Source organism: Chlamydotis macqueenii, chromosome 3, assembly GCF_036417535.1.
Source record: "Chlamydotis macqueenii isolate bChlMac1 chromosome 3, bChlMac1.mat, whole genome shotgun sequence".
Lineage (NCBI taxonomy): Eukaryota > Metazoa > Chordata > Aves > Otidiformes > Otididae > Chlamydotis > Chlamydotis macqueenii.
In genome coordinates, this window is record NC_141558.1 from 8,303,511 (window position 1) to 8,327,958 (window position 24,448).

General features: G+C 42.0%; 1 protein-coding gene across 5 annotated transcripts in view; it reads right to left on the reverse strand.

Annotated features, from left to right (window-relative positions):
• Positions 1–24,448, reverse strand: part of KLHL29 (kelch like family member 29) — a 401,554-nt gene that overhangs the window by 322,013 nt on the left and 55,093 nt on the right. For 3 of the 5 annotated variants that reach the window (XM_086744242.1, XM_086744246.1, XM_086744241.1), the window contains exon 2: positions 13,672–13,778. Coding sequence is in view for 2 of the 5 variants with exons in the window: in XM_086744246.1 (XP_086600372.1) it covers positions 13,672–13,778 (107 nt within the window). In the remaining 3 variants the exon portion in view is untranslated. Of the gene's footprint in view, positions 1–1,414; positions 1,480–13,671; positions 13,779–24,448 lie in introns of all 5 variants that reach the window. The other 2 variants (XM_086744243.1, XM_086744245.1) reach the window with 1 other exon arrangement.

The window sequence follows — 24,448 nt, forward strand, 5'->3', positions numbered from 1 at the left end:
TCTCCCCTGGAGATGCAGGGCAGCTCGCTCTGAGCAGAGATCAAAGCCCAGTTTCTTCTTCCAGCCACCAGACAATCTCGCTAGTAACGGATTAAAGCAGTTTAAGTAACTATACATTTAATAAGGTCAGAAGGGCAAAGACACAGTTATGCTTTGATTCTTTTGAACTACATACAGCTTTGCATTTTTGTTCCTGTTTTAAATACAAAAGTAGCATTTTTTTTTTTTTGCCAGAGCTGACATGGTCTCAAGATACAAGGCAGGGCAAGGAGCACAGGGAGAAGCACCATTTTTTATCAGACCAGTGACAGAGCAAATAGATTTCAGACACTGAAATCTGCAGACATGAGATCTTCACAAAGCGAAGACCGCTGCTCTTTAAATACATCGAGACACATGTATATACACACACATATACAACAGCTTCCTTCCTTGCTTTAAAACCTGAAAGACTTTCTCCAGCCTGCACTGCCAGTAGCAAATAGCACCTGTCTCTTCTTTGGCTGGGGAAAGAAAATCACAGCTGAGAAAAACAGACCATGGAGACCCCAGCAGCAGCAGACACAGTCAGCTATTACCTCCTGTGATTACAGAAAAGTGCCATTTCTTATTCTGTGCCTCGCTCCTCTTTGTCACTCTTTTCATCCACCCTAAAAATGAATTTAAGGATTTAAGCAAATAGAGTCATTTGAGGGATGCATGCTCCTGGCTAAAGCCTTCCCTGCCCCTCCCTTGGCGGGGGAGAACCAAAAAAAATAAGAATCAAGCAGCAATAATAGAGAAGGAAGTTTGCAGTTCTTGAGCGTTCCCTTTCCCGCTTTCCTCATGCAAATTCAGAGCAGTTCCTGTAGAGACTGTGAACACCCACACAACTTTCCAGGTGGGGGAGAAGAAAAAAAGCCTCACCAGTAAATAAGAGCAATTTCTTTCCCCTTTCTTTGCTAAGTGACTGGATATAAAATCTGTTGTTGCCTCATGGACAAACACACACACAGGGCCTTTGGCAGAACAGAAAGACGTTTTGGGGCACACAGAATTTCACAGATGTCTTATCTTTCCTTGTACACGAACAGCCTGCACAACCTAACGGCATTAGCTTACTAACAGATATATTAATAGGTGTGGGGGGAGAGAAGTGGAGGGGGGGGAAGCCACTAAAACATATTCCACCTACACGTCTCACTACTAATAATCAACTCAGGTAGAAAGCAAATTACTTCTCCTGGACCAGGAGAAGAAGAAAATAAAGAAAGACTGGAAGAGAAAGGGTGAAAAAGCACCTATTTTCATCTTATTCTGGAAATCATCATACATAAAAAAATAAGCTTATACTAATCACTGCATTTATCAATCCACGACAGAGAAAGGAAAAAAAAAAAAACCCAACAACTCAAGAACTGACATAACATCTTACCGTTGGTAATTTCAGAGTGATAAATATGCTGCTGGCCTCAAGAGTGCCAGAAGGATTGGATTTAGCTGTAAAACAAGAAGTGCAGTTAACAGTTGGTGTTGGGTCTGGTGTTAGGATTAGAAAGCACTGCTAATCGCAAGAAATGTAAAAAGATTAAGAGGTGATACTTGCCAGTAAGGTTTTTTTAAGAGCATGTAAGTGCTGGAATTCATTTTGGGATTAAAATTTCTGAAGGGAAGAAGAAAAAAAAAAAGAAAAGGGAAGGAAAAAAGGACAGATCACAAATGCAGCAGCCAGTTTCACTTGCGCCGTCCACAACCCATTCCCAAACTTCTGTGTTCTGGTACCTACAGATTAACTACTGCAATCTAAAACCTATTAGAATAGTGGGCTTGGATTAAGAGATTTTGCTTACCAAAACCCTGCCTGAACACAGGGGTCTTAAAGGCACTGCAACAGAATTGATGATAGCATCTACTATCTGCATCCTTTCAGTAGGAAGAATAAGACAAAACCTTAATTTCCTTGTTTGTTTCCAGCTGGTACAGATTCATCTATATGATCTATTTATGTTCTTAGTTATCAAAGACAACTAAAGCTCCCCACATAAAATACCCAACCTGGAGTGTGTAAAAATCCTCCTCAGGTAGAAAAAAAGAAAAAAAAAAAGAAAAAAAATCAACTTCCAAAAACCTTAAAACAAATACCGTCTTTTAAAACCTAAGTTTTCATTTTGGATGGAAAAATATTACTAAAGAGACATCTTAACCAGTGCAGACCACAGCACCATGTGGTCACGTTCCCTAGGTCACTTATGACAGAGTGCTCTCCATCAGCAACCACTGCAAAGTTCACCGCTGTCACCGCTGGCCACCACCATCCCAAACTGCACAGGCCACAGTACAACATCTCAAGGAGAAGGCTGACCCCTGCAAAGCCCATGGGTTCACCCACACACCTGACAGACCGGCAGTAGCTTAGCGGTGAGGCCACCCAAAACCTGCCTCTCTTCCGCAGTGTCTCAAATTTATCCAATGATTCAGAGTAAAACTCAAGTGTCACCACGTGATTTCGTGACCATTCGCCCTGCTCAGTTGCGTTTCCTCCCAGGCCTCCAAGGAACTCAAACGACGATTCAAGGCAACTTCTTTACTCACCAAGTTGCTTTCTGTAAACCTGGACCTTGCTATTCCAGGGGTTGGGGAGTGGTGTGGAGTAAGATCATTGCATCATTTTCTAGCACACCTTTCAGTCAAGTGCTCCTGGTGCATCCTCTGGATTTTCAGACTCTAAAGCTACTTTTCCCTTCTGTTCCCTCAAAATGAACATTTTTCCAGATGCCTGTAGCAGAAGCAGAAATAACCATCTTCCAAGAGTTATAAAACAGTCATATTAAATAATAGAGGTGAAAGCAGTATGTACTATTTCTGCAGAAGTCTTTTCAGTAGAACAGATAAATTTATTCACTGCATTATGGAACAGTTTGAGAAAACAAGATCATACAATGTACACTGCCTCTATTTAAATTGTTTCATTTCTATTCATGAGTGCTCTGATTAGATACACTGAAAATAACATCAGTAAGAAATAAATAATTCTGCCAAATTAATAGTTGTTGATTTCTTTTACCTGAAAACGTAAGTAGCATCTCATTCACACCAGATAAAGCTGCTATAATTTGGATGCATCAATCTTGTTTGTTCAAGTCCACACAGCACACCGAGACAGGTATTCAGCTACGTTTTCTTAATATTAAACACTTTCTTTCAACATGATAAGTTCTTTACGGACTTAGGATTGGCTAGCATATGCTTGGATAGGAGAGGTTTAGTAGCCAACTAGGGATTTATTCCCCCCCCTCCCCTCTCAATAGTGGGTTGGGAGAAATAAACTGCTCCAAATGTAGAAAGTGGTTTAGAAAGGGTATTTTAGGGAATACATATAAACTTTCTGTATCAGACAATATTCACCTCAGGCTCAGCAAATGCTCTTTAATTAATAACACCTTTCTGTCTCAGGAAGCTGCCAGAAGAAACCACCACTAACACCATCACATGATGGGAGCTACTAACCAGCCCCAAACCAAGGGCTCCCCAGTACCTTCCCCTCTCTGTAAAGTATTTTGCTGGAGAAATAAAGTAAGGGGTGGATTTGTGCAAACGGAGCAGAAGAAGATATTACTTAGCAGAAATATCAGACTAATATTTTGTTTGAAAAAAAAAAAAGAGACTAAAAACATAGAGCTAATATACGTTTTCAGCATCACAGAATGATGAAGGCAGTACGTCTGCTCAGCTTACAAACACGTGAGAGAGAGCACGCTACATTTTTGAAAAATTCAACCAGTTTGACTCGACAATGAATTCTTCTTCTAAAAATCAAGTATGATTGCTGTAACATTTCAAAAATCTAAATGCGCAGTTGAGTATCTCGAGAGCACCCTGTTTGCCAAGCAGCCAAGTGATACACCTCTGAGAGCTACTGTTAGCTACTGCGGGCAAGATAAATCAAGAAAATGCTGAGTTGAGGTGCAATTTGACAGTTATTAGCAGAACAGGAGTAATTTGACGAAGAAAAAAAAATCTGACAAAATCTCAGTTCACAGCAACAGATTTTGGAAGCCTATTTGCACATAAATTGGAAAAAAACAATTCTTGCACTAGAAACTGATGAAGATGAAACAGTATACCCTAAATCCTAACGTCTCTGAAATTATTTTCTTTGATTCAAAGCTGATAATCCTGTAACAGGCAGTAACTAAACAGGGGCTTACCAGACTTGCTCTGCATGTTGAAGAGACTGCACAGTCTGATCCTGATTCTAGGGCCATTCAGCTATCAGAATAACCGGATTTACCGCCACACGCACCTTTGTTTTTGCTATTTGAAAGCATCTACAGCGCACAGAACATTCGGCTGTGTTTTAAGCAGCATAAATATCCCCTCGTGTACCGTATACTTTACCACCGCCGGCTTCCCATAAATCAAGCATACAACCAATCATCTTTTTTATGTTGGACGTTAATGGCAACTCTATTATTCAAATCCAGGCTGCGCAGAGTTGCCTTTCACGGGGATGTGAAGCAGCTCACGAGCAGAATTACGACCGAGCAAGGGAAGATCCAAATCTGGCCATGATCTCCCCACCACAATCCCACCCCTGTCAGAGATGTGGTATTCTGCATCTTTCGATTTATCTCATCTGTGCAGCCTTTTTGTTTAAAAAAAAAAAAAAGCCAAACCTCCTATAAGCAGGAAAAAAAAAAAAATAGAAAGCCTTTTGCACTCTTCAAGAACTGTCTCTTCGTGTCCCCATAAACATTCAGTGTAAATGTTTTCACTCAGATGCTCGTAAGCGGAGATGCTGTTCTTTACTGCATTACAATTAGATGCATAGATTAAGAGACATCTTTTGTGTCATTATATTAAACTCTTCTACAAACGTACAAAGGGATTTTATAGATTGTCATCTTTTCTGCTTACCACTGAATTTTCACGCTCAGCACGAAATGCAGTAAAAGTGAAAGATACCTTCCCTGTGTTTACAGTGCCCACCAAGAACCATTTCCAAACCAAATAAAACAACTTAGCCATGATTTAAGCAGCGCAAACTATTCTCCCATGGGGTTCCTTTTTTTCTCTCCCCTTCCCCTCATCTTTCAGTTCATGAGGACAGGGAAACATGAAAACTAAATGGATTTATGTTTAAATAATTCATCTTTTCAGGCACATCAAAACGAGTACTAAAGTTCATCCACGGGGCTGGCCAGATTCAGCTGATACCAGTTGTATTTTAAACAGCATGCTGGAGAGCCAGTCATAAAAGGTTGCAAGGAAATGCTGAACAGCTGTGTTGATAGAGTTGTTTAGAAACAACATGTGTTGAAACTCTACCTATTCTTACCGAAGACAGCTGACGGGGAGACATTACCAGCCATTCCGAACAGTCGCTGCATTTGGGAGGCTCAAGCCCGCACAAGAGATGCTTTGTGAGCTGGGCGAGCTCTGGCACATCCCGGGAAGACGAAGAGAATTAGAAAGGCTGAGCATGGTTTTCCTGCCAAGTGGTAGGAAAACACGAGGCAACATAAAGCATCTTTAGGAGCACAGCTCCCACAGGGTGGGCATCCGCACCAGCCGAGGTGATCCTATGAGCCAAGTTCCCTAAACCGAGGTCCCATGGGGACTGGGAGGTGCAGCAATGGTAGTAACTCTCCTCCTCTTTAAGCAATGGAGGGAAATAGAGAGGGATTTTCACGTATTTTTAAACATCCTGAGCAGTACAAACAAGGGATTTACTCTTGCAGGAAGTCTAAGGAAATTCCTCTGTAACCTTTACAGCACTTGCCCTTCAAGCCATGTTTATTTTGCTAAATAAACCATTCCAAATTCTTGCGGCTAAAGAGAGCGGAAGATCTAGGGACTTGGGTTTTGTTTCGCTTTTTACTCCCTTAAAAGCCAGAATCTAAACCTTTCAAATTCTTAACATTACCTGCCTGCTGTGATAACACAAGTGGTCTCTCCCCTGCACACGGCTATCAATGTGTTCAAAGCAGAGTCTGCAAAAGAGGACCAGGAAACAGGTCCCTCACACAACCAAGATCTATTCCCCTGATTTACACCAGCATACTTCTCGTCGTCCAAACTAAATTAGAAAAGCAGCACAGAGATCTCTCTAAATTTTAGGATATAACAACAATTGACAACAATTTTAGCAACCCTGCTCTGCCTGTGTAGAAAATGGTTGGTTGAAGTGAAGAAATCACTTCACCATGTGGAAACCTTGCATCGGTTAGTAACCCGCTACCATACCAGAGACGAATTTTTGCAGTTGAGTTTCTATCTTCAAATTCACTGAAGTGGAGATTTATTGCAACAAAACCAGAGAAAACCACTAGAGGGATGTGTTGGAAATGGAGCAGGAGAAAAGGAAAACACACACAAAAAACCCAATATTCTTGGATTGGCAGTGCAACCGTCACTGATTTATTCCAAATGAGTTTATGTTTCCAGTGTAAATTAAGATGGCTCATACTAGAACTAAATCACACAGAGATAAGATTTTGCCAACAATTAAGTTTTGCAGAATGTGTTTTGGATAAGTTTGATTAGAAATAGCTCAAAATACCTTCAAGAAGTATCATCTTAATGACATGCTCACTCTCGAGGGGAAATTTTGAGCCCTTCAGCAGAAAGCAATCTCACTGCACGCAGGACCTTCATGGCTTTAGCCACTGTTTACGCAGTGAGAGCCCTCTTGAAATCAAACATGTTTAAAAGCGTCCTTGTTTCAAGTTGCCTGTACTGGGCATCCCATCATAAATTTATGTCCACAGTTTTGCAGAGTAATGATGTCCACATACCCACATAAGCTGTCTGTGGGCAATTTGGACTCTTCCACTTGGCCCATCTTCCCACATGAGGTGGGAAAATTAAACGCCTCATAGTCCTTGTGCATGGAAGCCACTCCAAAACAAAATGTGCAACATTTGCTGTCTGTAACAAGGAACAAAATAAATGTATGATGAGAAAATGTGCGTTAATTGATTCTGACTAAAGAGTACCACATTACAGTCCACCATCACAGCAAAATGCTTACAGTAATGCCTGTCAAATTACAAGTTCTGACCTTTGGTGATGTGGAAAACAGCATTCATTTCCTACCTTCACAAAACAAAAAACTTGCTATAACCTTTTTTTTTTTTTTTTTAAAGTTTAAAACTGAAGTTGTTCTTACTCTAGCCCGGTTGACAATGTCAAGTTGTGGAAAAGCTCGCTTCCAGAGGAAGCGGAATGCAAAAACAAAGTTGCTGTGACCTTAACAATAATCCTGTTTGCATATTACAATACACTTTCCTACTATAACAAGGCAGAGTCCCTTGTGTTCCGGTCAGAAAAAGTCATCTTCCAGTAAAAGCATACTGTGATCAATAACATTTTCTTAATATATTATATTATCTCTCCCTGAAACACTTTTTCACTTGGCATTTCAGGCTGCCGAGTAGGGGAAATTCATGACAAAACTCAAGATGGTATATGAGATACTGCAAATTAATTCCATCCAAGAGCAATCTTTCCGTTCGTGAACAATTTGACAAGCCTGTGTCGTCTGACTTCAGCAGAAGCTTTCTCAGCTTTCAAATATACATGAAACAGAAGAATATGCTCCACTGCCATACCAATCTTTGCTGTAGCCTGCATAACGTTGTGTTGAAACACATTATAGTTTCAACAACCAGCTTTGAGACCAGAATTGGTGGGGCATACTTTAAATACTAGTTTAGAAAATAAGACTCAGGAGTCTGCAATAACAATTGCGAAATCCTATTTTCAAGTCACAGCCCAGAGTGTGGCATTGTGCAGGAATCCTGCACTTTTGAAGCCACCGAGTCGCCTGCAATCTGATCCCAAAAAGGCCCGAGCGATGAAAACGCCAGCTGAAGGATCTCAATTTGGTGCCAGCAAAGTTCAAAAAGGGCTTTGTCACAATGGGCATTATAGTAATGTACTCCTCTATCCGCATGTCTGAAATTACTTTTGCTTCGATGAGTAGTAGCCTCATTCCCCCTTTGGAGCTAACGACCTTCTGCAGGCTGAAACACTGACCCAGTGGCACGCGGCGGAGCCCGCGCTCCTCGCCTTCCGCGTGAAAGCCCATCATCATTTCAGCAGCTGTAGATCCAGCTGCATTACTGAGAGTAATTGCTGTTCAGCATGGACCAGAAAGCCACGATCCCGCAAAAAGGCTGGGGTGCACACAGGATATAGTTGGTAGGATTACTTACACACATCCGATCTCGGCAAGATTAGGTGTGGAATCACCGCTGTATTAATATTTCAGCATAAGGAATAAGGGGCAGGCAGTTGTTGAATATTCATGCTCTCTGTATGAATTCTCTAGCAGGAACATGTAAAGGCTGTACCCATACCCTGAAGAGTTTACCATCCAACACCCCAATTAATGCAATATTTCAGTATGTACCCTGCTTTAAGCTCACAGACCAGGCTCACCGACTAATTGTACTCCTACAGAGAAGGATGTGCTCAATTTCTTTACTTAATCAAGACACAGGTTGAAAACACCACAAAAGAAAAGGGAGAAAACAGATGAAAACTTAATTTACATCTGCGAATCCCAACACCTCATGAGATTAGAGACATGTAAGAGGCCAAACAACTCATCTACCTATGAAGTCATTCATAAAAGATAAACGTCCTTTGTAATTGTGGAGGAAACGCATGCGGGGGAGATGCACGGTACTCAGCCGACGGAATAAATCCAAGCAGCAACAGATACACTGTGAGAGAGAAGGGGCAAAAATAAGACTGGTCTCATGCATAAGCAGGAGCACAGATGACACAAGCAAACTGGACTGGAAGGACAAAATAATCAAGGTTTTGAAGGACAGGACAAAGATTGTGGGGGTTTTTGGTTGTGTGGGTTTGTTGTTTTTTTTTTTTAAACAAAAAATTATGCAGCAAGTCTTCATGTAAATGAGCACTTATAAAACTGCCTTTCTAGGTGAATAATTTCTTTTACGATTAATAAAATCTGCAATCTGAGTAACAACGTTCTGATGACTTTTTGCTATTTGCAATTATTGCTCATCCCAGCACCAAAATCTCGTTATTATTAAAGCTGACAAAAAAAAAAAAAAAATTACTTAACTGCTTCTATGAAAGGACTTAATTTTTAAAAGAATCCCAAGCTTCCAAGCTTTGTTTCAACTTCCAAATCTTGAATGTGAAAAATGAGGCCATCCTAGAAAACCTTGTGAACATCTCCTTCGATTTCCAACAAGTAATTTGGATAAGAGAATCCAATTTGTACAGTAACATAAAGCATTACAAAAGCACGCTTCTTTGGTTTAGAGGTAACCTACTAGGAGTATGGAGTTAATTAACCCTGTTTAACTACAAGCATGTAGTTTATACTATAAACATATATTTTTTGCCTTTTTATAGCAGTTTTCTCCCAAGGAACTAAAAGCATTTAACAGTTACCGTAGGACTCGCAGTGAATAAGAGTATATAATCTCCATTTTAATGGCACAGAAGCTGAGGCACAACTACTACAAAGGCAACCGAGGCGCAGATCGGAACAGGAACCATATCCAACTTTGAACTCTGTGAGTAAATCCAGACCCACTTGACATGTATGATCTATAGGCAGACAGGAACACAGGTATTTTTGTGTCCGTACCTATAGAGACGTTAGTACAAATGCTGCCTGTACCTCACTCCATCCTCCAACTGTGCTTCCTGATGTAAGAGCACAGCAGAACCAGAGCCCTGTTAAAAAACCCCTCAACACAGATACTGTTAAACAGACTCAAATACATCAAAAAATATTGTCTGCTGCATAGGTGCTTGACAAACATTGATCTGAGCTCTTTATAAACCACAGTTTGTGACGATTTAGTGGACAGCTGAAGGTCTGGAGCACATGGTGAGCCAAACTCTTCCCGGGGCGCACACAGTGAAAGTGGAAGAGGCAACAGGCACAAGCTGCAACAAGTGAAAATCTGGTAAAATAAAGGGACAAAAAATCCAGAGCAGGTGCTCAACCAGCAGAATGGCTGCCCAGGTTGGCTTCACAGCCCCCATCCTCAGGGGTACCAAAGGACTCACCCGGACACGGCTCTGAACAACCTGCTCTGCCTCCGCAGCCGGCCTGCTCTGAGCAGAAGGTTGGATGAGATGACCTCCTGAGGTCCTTCCCAAACTGAATTATTCTATAAATATCATAGAATATCAGAATATCATAGACTAGTGAGGTTATTCCTTGGTTTCTCTGCTGCATCCCAAAGCTTACTGCATATTCATACAAGTGTGACCCTGGACTCCTATGACTAACTTTTTCTACTTCATTTGGCTTCCTCCTTATCCTGAAAAAGATGAAATGGAACAAACCCGAAATCTTTGCTTTCACCCACGTACAAACTACAAAAAACGAAAAGCAAAACCCAATCATTCCGTTCAAGCACCTAAACGCATGTGGTCATTTGAGGTCTCGCTTTGAGTTTACACACCTTCCTGACCCTCTCTCCTCCCAAGCAACACTCCAAAAAGCAATCAGCCTGCTGTGTGGAGAGACTCACGGTTATTAAAATAACTGCATCACAGAAACAGCTCTCAACTTCATTTCAAATTCCTCCTCCCCCCTGCATGTTCAGATGAGGTGCTGCATATGGTGAAAACTAATTCAGTTTGAACCAGAAAAAACCGGGGTTAAGTCCTTCCTCAGTTGGAATACAAAAACTGCCACCATACGTGATTGTCAAGATATACTGCAATACAGTCAACATGCATAAATACTTTTTATATCCTTCAGAAAAAACTGAGTTAAAAGGCTTTTTAAGGAGAACAGCTAGCCCAGAATATCCAAAACCGAGTAAGACAGACAGACAAGCGTGCAACTCCTATGTGCAGCCCATTCCCAGAAGGAGACAAAGTCCATCCTGGAATTCATACCCCATTCAAACATCTTCTCATGAGTAGCAGAAGCTTTCAGGAGGAAGCCCCCACACAACTCGTTTCTTATTTCCAAGTTGTTTTTTTTTTTTTTTCTTTTGTTACAACCCGATCAGAGCCACGGTGGCAGAAACACCCACAGGCATACCATAACCTACCCGAGTAACTTTGCAACAATTTGCTATTCAGCCTAAGACTATCCTCAGCATTTCACACTGATGTGAACTAGGCAATGCTGCAACATATCACAAGCCTGATTTGCTAGACATTCCCCACCACAGAAAGTGAATTAAACTGTCACTCATCACTGTATGAGTTGCTCTGGTATAACTACTTCTTCACGAGCTGGACAACATTTCTCTGAAATATAAACAGAACACTTTGTTGGAAGTTAAAGACTTCATTCTTGCTTCTGTACATTTTCTTTTCCTTTCCACTTCTCTTACCTATTTTCTGCTCAACTATTTTTCTCCTGACTCAGGACGTTTAACTCACTCTCCTCCACTTGCCCCCTCAATGCTTTCTTCTTCTCCTCTCCTTGGTAGATATAAAGTAAGGAACTTGCACATGAGCTCCTGCCACCCTGGCCAAAATATTAATTATGATCTGAGGACTACTGCCACCCTCTTGGTCCTTTCTCTAGTCCACTTACAAGTGAACCAGTCAAAGCTTGCAGGAGCACGTGTCCTTCCCCAGGGGCCATCTGATCAGCACGTCAAGCTAAGGTAGAGACAGTGTCCGCTCTCTGGCATATCACTCAACATACACATTCCATTAAAATATTGGAAAAACACATACATTACTCATGAGGGCTACTAAACAAAAATAAAATCTGGAGAACGTTTGATTTAACTACAAGTACAATACAATTACAGTTGTTGGCATCTGCAGTTTGCAGCATTATACACACATGCAGAGACAAACATAAAGAAGGAATATAAAATAAGCCTTATTCATAATTCAGACACAATTTCCAGCAACAGTTTCATATATGTGTTATTACACACACTATTTATGACTGTGTACTGGCAGTACAGAAAAAAGGATTAAATACACTCTCCCATAGACATTGTGCACACCCAAACATACCCACAATCTCCTGTTCTGTTTTACCGTGAACACACTAATGATAGAAAAAAAGCTACATTGAAAGCTTTAAGCTAGTTCCTCAGGGAAATCACTCTTGGAAACGGGTGTAAAGACTTGGAAATGGGCTTTCACTGTTGCAAAAGTGTAGTTCAAACTTATTTTTGGCAAGAGGCTGCCAGAAACATTACAATTGGGATGTGCTGGGGACACTGAGGGGTTCAATAAGGAATTCTGTGAAGGAGCAGCAAGCACTGGAAGTAAGGATTGCGCAGCAGTGATTGAGAAAGATTAAATAGATTAAAAATATGAGAAAAAAAAAAAACAACCCCAAAAAAACAGGACTCGGTGGTCCTGGCAGACAGCAAGGAGAACTTGAGCCAGGAATGTGCCCTTGCAACAAAAGCCAAGTGCAACCATCCCGGGCTGCGTTACCAGCAGCCCAGCCAGCACGTCCAGAGAAGCGATCCTTCCCCTTCATGCAGGACTTGTGAGCCCTCCAGAACAAGGTGGCTGACATACTGGAGTAAGGCCACCGAAGGATACTGGTGGCTGGAACACAAACTAAGCTCCTACAGACCTCACTACAGTTTCCAGTTTCCCAAAGGGAAGGTGCAGAGAAGATAGGGTGAGCCTATGCTTGGAAGGGTGGAGAGATATAACAAGAGGAAAGAAGCTACAACCACGGAAATTCACATTACAGATAAGGAAAATATCCTTGGAGATATACAAAACTCTACTGGACACGATCCTCTGCGGCCTCTGACCTTGCTCTGAGCAAGAAGTTGGACTAGATGATCTCCACAGATGCCTTCCAGCCTCAATGACCCCACAAATCTACATATCTGGTTGGGAGAAGCCAGAAAGCTGTTCAAAGGAGGCCAAGAAAGAGTAAACAGCACCAAGGGTCAGGATTAACTCCATGAAGGAAAAAAGGAAAAGAAACAGAGGACTGGAAAAAGAAGCTAGGAAAGAGGTGAGGCAAGAAGAACAGCAGGCTAAAAGAAGGTGGAAGCAGAGCATCAAGACTGAGGAAGAGGAAAAAAAAAAAAAAAAAACCAAAAAAAAAAAACAACCCAAATCTGCATCCACTAAATTACACTTTTCTCCAGTAGCCAGGAGGTGAAAAGTCCCACAAGAGTCATTCAGCAACGAAGTATTCAAGTTTCTACTCTGATGCGCACAGTAAAATTGGATACAAGAGAAACAGTTTCTCTTTTCCCCCTCCATGCCCCCAAGAAACCAAGTAACCTTTAATCTCCCTTTTCCAAATATTTAAACTTGATCTTGCAAACGTCACAGATACTTATAACTATGAACATTATGAAGAATGTTTCATTTGCAATATAAAAACACATGCACATTTGTCAGCTTAAAACTCAAAACGTTTATTAGATCCAAGTAAGTGTCTTACAATTTTATAAGATACATGACTATGAGTCTGCAGCCATACAAACTTTGCTCCCTCTTGGAGCTATACCACCAAATTAAAATACTCCTGATCAGGTTTACAGCATTAGCATTCACCATACTACTTTTTCTTTTTTTGCAACGCAGATGCTCAGTTGCACATGCTCCGATAGGGACTTGCTGCAGTCACCGAAAGGGAAAGCATAGCCCAAACTGCATTTGCGTAAGCAAATAAGACATCATGAAAGAAAAACAAACCACAAGAAGAACAGATATCTGCACACGTACCCTGCGATATCCAGAATCTGTATCAAAATCAGCCTCAGGTGTAACAGTCAGTAGACAGGATAGCAAACCCTTGCATTTAGCAGGAGGTTTCTGGGAAGCCAGGTTACCTAGAAAGAGTTGAAAAGAGTTATTTTAATACATGAAGACGTAGTCACCTATGCTTAGTAACAATAGCTATAAGTGAGCCACAACACAAGAAAAAAAAAAAAGCTGCACAATGAGAGATGTTACATGCCACCACGATCGGCATGAAGAATTTAAGCCCCTCAAGGTGACAGAAATTTGTTACGAAGCATGGAGAGTTAGACGCTGGTAGACACTTCGGGTTTAGCAAAGAACCTCTAATACCCAAGACAGCATGGTGTTAACCCTCTAATCAAGGATGCAGAGGAGACCAGAAAGAGCATGGTATTTTGCTTAATTAGTTGCTATCGAAGAGAGGACGAGTTCAAGCACTTGCAAAACAAGGCAATCCAAGATTACTTAAAAGTTCAATAGCAATCTAGAGTCTTCGGTAACACAGGGCTTTGCCTGTGAAATAAAAGTAACCCCTAGAGATAAATTTAAAGAAATATATCTCATTTTAATGCCCAAAGTAAAACGACTATTCATTAACGCAAAGCAGTTTTATACCTATGTTCTCCATCACAGACATAATATGTATGAAAGCAATCTTTATGACAGGAAGCGGCATGTAATCCTGCAAGAATGAACTGCTGTCATTATCTGCAAATCAATACTATTTTTTTTAAGTGGATATAACAGTACCTATTGATTTCATGTTTTTAGCACTGGAGTTTCGGTTTCTACAAAGAAGATTCTTACAATGACAAGAGAGCTGCATACGAGTAATTGAGTTGATACAAACTAATTTGGAGTTTACAGTGCACTTCCCTCGAACAATGCAATCAGGGCCTCCCTCCCATTACCTCAGCTTCGGCTTTTTTCATTTCATAGAAACTTTGTGTTTTGTGTAATTATAATAATTTTGAGGTGGTAGAGTAACACTTCACTAACCCTACCTGCAAGCTGTAAAAAGTTTACAGCGCAAAACTTCTCCTTGGAAGACATCTCCCTACCCTGCTAGCGTGTTATTACAGGATATTTGTATGACTTTTGCTATGTTTAATAGCCTGACTAATCTCCTTTGTGAAAGCCTAGAACCGGCTCAGTGCTGAAGAGCTTCCAGTCCAAAGAGATGTGGTGAAGGTGAGGATGGCAAAGGAACAGGAAACAGAAGCACACGGAAGAACTAAATTACTTATCCAAGCTCACGTGGTGCATCAGTCAAGCAGTGAGCTCCACTGGGTCATGCCCTATTCCTTAAAGAGAGTTCTTACTATGTTTCTGCAAATGAAGCACGTCTCAACTTTGTCTTGACTAGCTCATCAGATGGCTCATCCTGCGATGAGCTGCAAGGCAAGATGTACCACCACTCAGATTAAGGGGGGGGGGGGGAAGAAAAAAGACCACAACAATAAAATAACAAAACAAAACAAAACAAAAAAACCAACCAACCAAACAAAAAACCCACACACATGAAAAAAAGAGTTTAAAGGGATGGGATTAGGGCCAGCAGACATTCCCCAATTAATTTCATAAAGCAAACAGACACAACGTTTACAGTTTTTAGTCCTTACGTCATGCAGAAAAGCCAGAGTCCTGCCTAACCACTAGCCAGCTGCAGGTTAGGTTCTTGCAAAGGTAAAACAGGATAATACAAGGAAAAAGCACGAGAGGCCTGGAGAAGACACAGATAGGTAGACATCTCATCCCACGTCATTCCTGCCATCTCTGTCGCACAGGACTCCATCCTCCTCCTCAGCCTGCTCTGTTTACAGGGTTAGACTCATTTTGTAGTTAAAGCTTTTCAAATAGCTGGTCTAATTATTTATCTATTTAACACTTCTTGAACGCGGTGTATTCCAACTGAGTATTTCTGACTTTTATGACGTGACTAAAGAATTTGGCATGGACTGCCTGAAAAAGCTCAAACAAAAATAGAAGGTTTTTTTCGTTTTTCTTTTTGTTTGTCAGAAAAAGCACTGTTTTCATGAAGTAGTTTATGGAAAAGAAAGAAAAAACTCAAGGGAGTAATTTCTCCTCTGCACCGTGACTTATCATATCATAGTTACCCCATCATCTTCAAGGGCAACACCAGACCAGAGCCGCACTGAACCATCTCCTCAGGGAAACATCCAGTTTTCAAAGCCATCCCAGGACTCTTGTTCCAGGACCTTGCAGAACAGAAGAGTCTTTGATAGTAATAAAAAAATAAAATCGTTTCTGATAGGGAAGAAACCTGAGAGGCCAATGACAGTTTTACATGAAGGAGAATCTTCTTCTCTCCCACCTCAGTAATGAGAGACACGAAGAATATTTACAAAGCGTTTTGTAGACTCTAGACAGCAGTGCCACGGGGAAAGGCAAAACAGACCTCACAGCTGGATACGGGACATCTGAAGAAAGAAGGATCAGAAGGAAAAAAGGAGCAAGAAAAGCGATAATCCGGCACCATGAAAACGGCACACAAAGACGGGCTTAAGTTCAAAATCTGTTTGCTTGCTCCTGGACGTGCAGTCCCAAAGAAGAGTCAAAATCATTACTTGGGGCAACACAAAAACCAGATTAATGGTCTTTACTGTTTAATATACTGTAATTTACATTATTTACTAGCACTTGGGTGGGTTTTTCTTCCTCCACTTTAGAAAGTTTTGGCTGTTTATTAGGAAAGGATTTTAATCTTATCAGAACTTCACTGCAGCTGCCATTGAGAGGGAGCGAGGAAAGCAACACCTGCCAGGCAGTTCTGAACCACGAGAAGGAAACACAGAAATGCGAAGAGGCAGAAGCACAGCGAGGAGCTTTAAACACCAAAACCGAGAGCTGCCATCTCTCATCATAGTGTGCTATTTGTAAATTAAAGCCTCAGTTCCCTGTATCAATACTTATGAAGCTGAAGGTACCTTACAGAACCTACAGCAGCAGTCCCATCACCTCTCCTCTAGGAGCCTAACAACCCCAGTACAGACAGGTTATACATCCTACACAGTGCCTAAGCTTCTCAATTAAATGATTTGAAGCAACCTGATGGAAACCAAGCATCTGCTTTAGCTACCGCATCACTGTAGTAGAAAGCTTCATGAAGCAGGTAGCTCATTCTTCTGAGTAAAACTAGCAGGGGGTCAGACACAACACGGTGTAAGAAGGTGGTGTCAGCTCACGTACCTCGTCAACATGGGCATCGTCATGAAGGGATGGAGTTGCCTTTGGCTCAAAAGATCTGGTCAGTGAGAAGCAGGTCTGGATCTTCTGGGGAAAGCAGGTCTATCAACTGGACTTCCCAAAACTTCAGCAGTTCTGGGTTTGACAAAGTAGAGTTGCCCCTGCACCAGCAAATAATGAGCTACGGTGACAGCACAAGCAGCTAACAAAGCTCATCATGCTTCAGTTTGAAGTAGTAAATTAGAGAAAAGGTTACCAAAGGACAAGGAAGGATGAGGGAGAGAATGATTTCATATTATGTCACAGCAAACCCATACTTTCCTTACGCAGCAAGACACTGTTTCAGAGCTTCCCTGTTACAGATGAAGTGTCCCAGGGCAATACAGGGAGCAGCTCATCAATCAGGAGCTGCACAGGGTGAGACAAGCATATGCAGATCTAAACAGCATCCTCCCAGTCTAAAGCAAGGTGAGGAACGGGCAGCAACGTTCGACAATTCTGTACCACAATGAGAGGAAGCCTGGAAAACCAGCGCTCCCCAGGGCAAGTGGGATCAGTCACCAGGACATCTGCCTTCCTTTGTGCAGCATTCACAGAACTAGGAAAACCAGGAGGAAAGTAGGATAGGATTGCCAATTGACTCATCTACTGCTCTACAACCACACCTGCCAGGAGCGAGCGGAACAGCTTTAGAAGTGCAGGGAACAGCAGAGTGGAAGGCAACAACTCTAGAATAAAGCCAAGGGTTTGAGCAGTGACTGGCGAAATTAAGGGATCGAGGATAATATTCTCCTTGCAGAAGCAGTGGTACTTCTTTGGGAAGGGAGAAAAAGAGTAAAGAAAATAGACTAAAGCTGTCACATTGGTCTCTGGGTAGGGAATCACTTTTGTTTGTTCTTCTGCGTTGTGTGAACTCCTGGAAAGCAGAGGGCAGCCCAGAAGTCCTTCAGGGACTGTCCCAGAGCTCCCCCAAAGCAGAGCTCACCCCACAGCCTGCAGCAGAGGTGCCAGAGATGGACCTCAGCGACAACACGATGCACCGCGCTCGTCCACATCATCTCGCTCAGTTGGAAAAATGTCTCTGGAAAGCAAGCCAAGGACATGGAGACAGCTACTGTCGGTCAATTAATCAGAAAAAAGTTTAATGCAAAAGTATTCTACAGAAGCCTGCCTGTGCAGACAAGCTATAAATCAACTGTAAAGCAGAGAGTGCTTTAAAAATGCCCTTTTACAAGTCGCTCTGCACTGCAAACATAACCTCCCCATGTCAGGTACTGCAGCAGGGCAGGGGATAAAGAAAGGGAACGAAGCACTCGGAGGCACAGCTGGAGCACACTTTCCTGCAAATAAACAAGGTGAAGGAAAGTAAATCAGAAGGAAAAAAAAAAAAAACAACAAACCAAGACTCAAATATAAGGTATAACACTTTCTAGGCAGGCTAAGTAGTTGTTTCATAAGCAGTAAAACGGCACTTATACGCAGCGTATCTGGCAAATCAAAGTCAGCCACCCTGCAAACAGCCGAGCTTAGCACAACCGGGAAGCCGTACGGCCTCGGGAGTCAAGCACAGACTGAGGCACCCAGTGCTGCGCAGGGGACGGACCACCGCTGTGCCGTCCCAGTTATCTTTAGTGTGTTTAGACTGGGACCGTTCCAGCTCTACAAGGAAAATATCTATAACCCCTGGTGTGACCTGTTGTCCTAACGTCGCCAGAAACCAAGCAAGCCATCTGAAAAAGGAGTAATTATGGATCCCACGAGAAGCTACGCAGGCTCTGAAGCTGGGCTAAGCTGCAAACAAGAGTTGCAGGCTAGGACAGAAAAAACACAGGGCTGGAACTGAAGGATGCATCCATTTTCACAGCCCCACCAGAGTGACTGCTCTGCACCACGATGCCCGCAGAACGCTGAACGTGTATGTTGACCCTAATCTATTATTTATTACAGAACGTACAAATACCTCTTTTCCCCAAGTGACAACCAGCCAAGTACTAATTTGCAGGCTAAAACGCTGCAAGGTCTGCAGACCCCAGAGCATTTACAAGCCAAAAGGATTCTGAAAGGCTTGGGAAAAGCCCAGCAACTCTGCCAGTCCCTCATCAAGGTCCAAAAGAATTTAAGCCACAGCCACTGAGAGTAAGGGATCACCCGAGAAAGACAACCGGAGAGGAGGATGCCCGCAAATGACTACAGTGCAAGTTATTTATATAAATCTTTTAACAGCAACAAATGGGAGCATCACTGGATGTACTGGCTAACAGCTCTGGGTTTGAAACGATAATTGCTGGATTCCTAAGACTACTTGGTTCGTTGTACTCCATGTTTCTCGCAATCACATTCATCTCTCTGAAAGCAGGCTTCATCAAAGATTTAGACCGACTGACAGTAACCCTGAGGTTATTTGGTGTAACGCTTCGGAAAGACTCCCCCAAACTCAAATGTAATTCAAAGAGTTAAGATGGGGAAAGGGACAATAATTTTACCTCAGTACCTCTCTGTTCCATCACACCAACGAATTAACTCCTCCTATGACGTTACGTAGCTTCTGAGAAAACGTTTGTGGTTCAGAACCGATTGTTCAGTTTGTATTCCTGCACGGATAATCACTTCTTTAAAAGGAAGTGTACATCAATAATATTCACGGGGAGCTTTGTAAGAGCTTGGCAAACATTTCTGACAAAACAAAAAACTCAAACAGAAGGATTACTCATAAAATGCTACATCAACAACACTTTCGACAGGCATCTGGATTATGCTGCTCTTTAAAAGGGAAAAACAAAGATGTCACTTCAAAGTTTAAATGGAAACAGTGAAATATGCCATTAGAAATACCAGATCATAAACAAAGCTATTTTTGCAAACTCAAATGCAATGAGCAATTATGACAAAGTCTGCCAAGATAATTTACAGGCACTCCTTTTTTTCAAAAAATACTTTTAAAATACCACAAGATGTACAGAGATCACAGGTTAGTAATGAGCTTACAGACCTAGATGATCAGACATCCAGCATTAGCAGTCCACCAAGTCTCATCTTTTTCTTCAAACGGCCTTTAGTTGATGCTCCAAATGATGTTAAAGCATACAAACCCACCCAACTGAACAAAACTCCAGGAGAAAAATGTAGACAGATGCTTTAGGAGCCCATCCTCAAAGTATTTCACTATCCTTCCCCTAAATCACGTAAAACATAGAATTGCATTATCCAGACAACATTAATTTCTGCAGCACTCTGTAGGAAGACTCAAACAGATGAGTGTGATGATGCAAACAGGAATTTCTTACTCATTTTAAGATTATTTAATTTTTATTTCCCAGGAAAAGCTTGAGGAAAGCTACTGGGATGTGTGGAGTTCAAAAGAGATATGCAAAATATTCACATGCAAAAAGAGATGCTGAAAAGCCTGCTTATTCAAATGGATGCCGAGTTCTAATGGTTCTGCAATGTTCAGTTCAAAAATTGTTCACCTGAATAGTGAGGTTTCTTTGAAAACAAAGACATACAGTCTAGTAAGAGAGGCAGATTTCCTTAAAGTGGAGCCAGCTTCTTCACAACTCATTGAAGTCCACTAGCTTTGCTGGAGATTCGATGAAGGTAATAGGCAATTACATGTGTTGAACAGTCTTTTATTTTTCGGTTGAAGCAGAGACCAAAGATACCTTCTGCTGAAATGGTTTGAAGGCATTGGGATTAAAAGGCTGAACAGCTTTAGGACAGCTTGGCTAACATATCCTCCCAACTCCACTGCTTCACCGAAGCAGCTGGACCATCTGAGGTTGAAAAGACCTCAATTTCCTTGACATCACAAACAGACGTTCCGCGGTTTAAGGTCTTTTCCACATTTTCATCAAAAGAGTCAACAGAAAAAGTAGAAACAAAACCAACTTATTGGTTTGCCATTTGCAGATGGTTTTTAAATAGAAAGTCCTACTCTTCTAGCAAGACTCTGAGGGACTATGGTGGAGTCAGGTAACAGCCAACTGCACATGATGTGAAGACAGCCACATTGTGGCTTTCGTAGTGTGGGAGGAACGCTGTCAGGCAGCTGGAGAGCAGCAGGACAGGAACGGGCTGCTGCAAAAGAGCCAGGGCAGGGGCGAAGTACCTGGCTCTTAAGAGTTGTCTGTGTCTGTCCTCATCTCACATGAAGCCCTGAACAACACAAAGAGAAACTGCGTGGAGAACTGGAACCACACCCGGTTCACAAGATACCAGAGACAGCAGGGATGAGGGGAAAAACCTAAAAGCTCATTCTGTTGGGTCTGATGCTGCAAAATGGGAAGGGAGAGCACAGTATCACTAGCTCAGAAAGAACAGCCTGTGCTCGAAAGGGCAAAAGCATCCGTTCCCCTTACAATGTGAACTAACACTGCCATACCCCAAGAGAAGGTAACACTCTTATGCAATATTTAGGTACAAAGTAGTGCGAGAGGCAAAAACACAGCCAAGGTGATAACACGGCTACAGCTCGGTATGGCCAGCATCGTACTGCATCCCAAAAACGTTTTCAAAGCTATGTGTGTCTACTCCTCTCTAGAGGAGTTACCCTTTGGGTATAGAGGGATTGACATAAGTCACCTCTGATTCCCCAAATGCAGTCTCCATTTGCTCCGAGTCATTTTGGACTGACAAGTTGATGATGGCAGGGGAAACCCCTATTCTCTTCACTGGGACCAACGCACTATTTACTGACTAGACAATCCTGGTGGTCCCTTTTTGACCTTACTCCAATTCTCCTGCATATTATAAGGCACAGGACTCAATTTCTTGCCTTGTTCAGGAAGGAAAAAAATAAAAAACTTGTCATGATTACCAAATTTCTAGTGATGCCTTGGGGGTGTTGGTGAAAGGTTTAAGTGATTAATTATTCCTGCTGTCAAAATCTATTTTTTTTTCTATTATGAATCTTCTTGGCTTTCATGTCTAGACAACAAGTCTTGCTATAATTTTGTTCAACAGACTGAAGATTCTTCCCTTCTTAAAGTTTCCCCTATAGAAAAGCCAATCAATTCTTTCATTCTCTTGGATTAGGGTAATGAATTAGGGCACGAAATCCCAGTGGCTTAAAGGCACGTCTTGCCACCCCTCAGCCACCATCATCACTCTTCTACCATCTCTCCCTGTCTCATCAGTGTCCTCGAAGTGCAGACACGAACACAATATTCTGGGAGTGCCTGCAGTACGGTCAGACCCAGAGTTAGCACAGCCTCCGAAGCTCTCCTATGGCCGTGCACAAAGATTGCCGACACAGGCAACACAACAGCTTTGTCCTACAAGCTCATGTTCCTCTGTCAACTCAGGCGTGGAGCACCAACAGCCCTCTCTCCTCCTCTCTAACTTCAGAGGGAGTCTAGAACTAAAGTAGTTTAGAGTAGGACACAAAATTGTAACTGGCTGAAGCTGGGCAAGCTCAATACCCATCTCTCACACAAGCCACATCGAATTATTTTGTTTTAGTTTAACCAAGGTGGTGTCACCAAGTCAAATGCCTTGTAAAAGCCATAAATACCAAACTTGCAATCCCATTAAAAACAGTCAATAGATAACAGGTTAGTCTGACAGTATCTATTTTCTACAAGCTCAAATTGATTTGCATTAATTATATTTCTCTTACTCAATCCTTTATCAGCTGTCCCATTTATTATATCCCAAATTAATAGTAGAATGACAAGACTCAAAACCTCACACCTTTGAGGCACAGATCTTGGCCACTTTTCCAAAGCAACGAACCAAATTTCCAAAGCTGACTGCCAGCAGCATACTGGCATAACGGAGCTCAATCTTCTCTCTCCACCTCTCCATTACAACACTAAAAAAAAAGATCTGTAGCTTAATTTGTCAATCCCCAAAGAAACAGCAGAATAAACAGATCAGTTACAAAAGATCCCCTTTAGAGGAAAGAGTAGAACGCAAGCAAAGACAGAAGAGGAAGTGTGGGAGGTGAGCAGGTTACAGTCAATCAAACTTTTGATTCCACGAGAATAATTAGAAAAAGAAGCAATTCTTTCACAGCAAGAATTTCTCCTGATGTAAATTGTTGATTTCAGCACATATGACCATCACAGAATTCATTCAATTGCGTGAGGAGATCATGCTGTTAAAATTGAGCTGCTAGATTTAATTTAAGAATTATGTTATATAAAAACACAGAGTTTAAGCTCTTTACATATGGTGCTGAAAAACTTTCAGCAGTGGGTAGCCCAAGAGCCAACCTTCCCCAAGAAGAGCCAGCACTGCTTGCAGTCGTCCAGATGCCTACACACGAGATAAGTGGAGGGAAAACATTTTCCTAGAGGATTCACATTTTCCCGGTAATCACGTCTTTTCAGTTGTACGCTTGGTATGCGGCCCACCAGTTATCTCCTGCACCTCCCAACTAGCTGGGTGGACAGCCTCCACACAGCTACTCTGAATGAGCCATTGCAGCAAGTCATTGCACATCATTAAGTTACTAACATCTTCGTTGATGCTCTGACAGTATCTGGAGAGATGCGAATGCTTCGGGTGAAGAACTGGTCCCAGACCACTTCCACAAGCTACACAACCCAAACACGATGCTACAGGCACACACTGTTGGGGAAAAGGTCCATCAAAGCAGTTTTGCTGAGCTGGATGGCTTCTGCAACAACTCAGAAACAGAGATATGCAAGGCCTGGTGCAGAATAATGAAATTTTCCAACAGTCCAGGACAAATCAACTGAAGGTGTCCATGCTCCGAAGAACTTCAAATATGTTTGTCTCTCATGGCCCACCAAATGGGGAAATCAAATTACTAGTATAAAAACAATGCTTCTTGTCTCATGTTTAACCAATTCTTCCCTCCTTTGCATCAAATCCCACTGGGTGCATCATCCCATTACTAACTCCTGACTGCACTACTGCAACTCCCACGGTAACATGGGCATGACCCAACACCCAACGGGAAAAAGTCCATTTATCTTTGATCCCTCATGCACGGAGGTTACATTTTGGCACTTGGCCCTCTCTGAGGTGCAGGTAGCATGAGCACCTTCAGAGAAAAGCAGTATTGTTCCAGTTTCCAGAACTGTGGCTGAAAACTAAAAAACGGCCATTTTAATCAAAACGTCAGGGAGAGTGCAGGATCTTTATCCGCAGCTCAGTCTACACGGACGTCTGTTCAGCACTTAACACGCGACTCACCTGTTTCTTTGGACCCTTTCTCCCACACTACAACAGACAACCCCAGAATTAATGTTGGTGATTGCAAGGGTAACTTTTCACCATGAGAACTGTGTGGCCGTGGGTTATTAATGAGGGTCCTGATCAAGTGCACATTCAGTCCAAGTCATTTGCTAAAAAGTTATCCCCCTATAGGCTATATAAATACATAATACATCCACATTAACCCGGGTGACACTGAAGCAGCCTTTCCAGCAATCTGGCCTACTTTACCTCCAAAGCAGACTCTTATACCTCATTTGAGTGAGCGAGCACACATTTTAAATAATGATGAGAGATTCCAATTTTCACATTTTCATGGATGCAGTGTCAAATTTATTTGTAATAGGATCATCTATTATCTGTCACTACT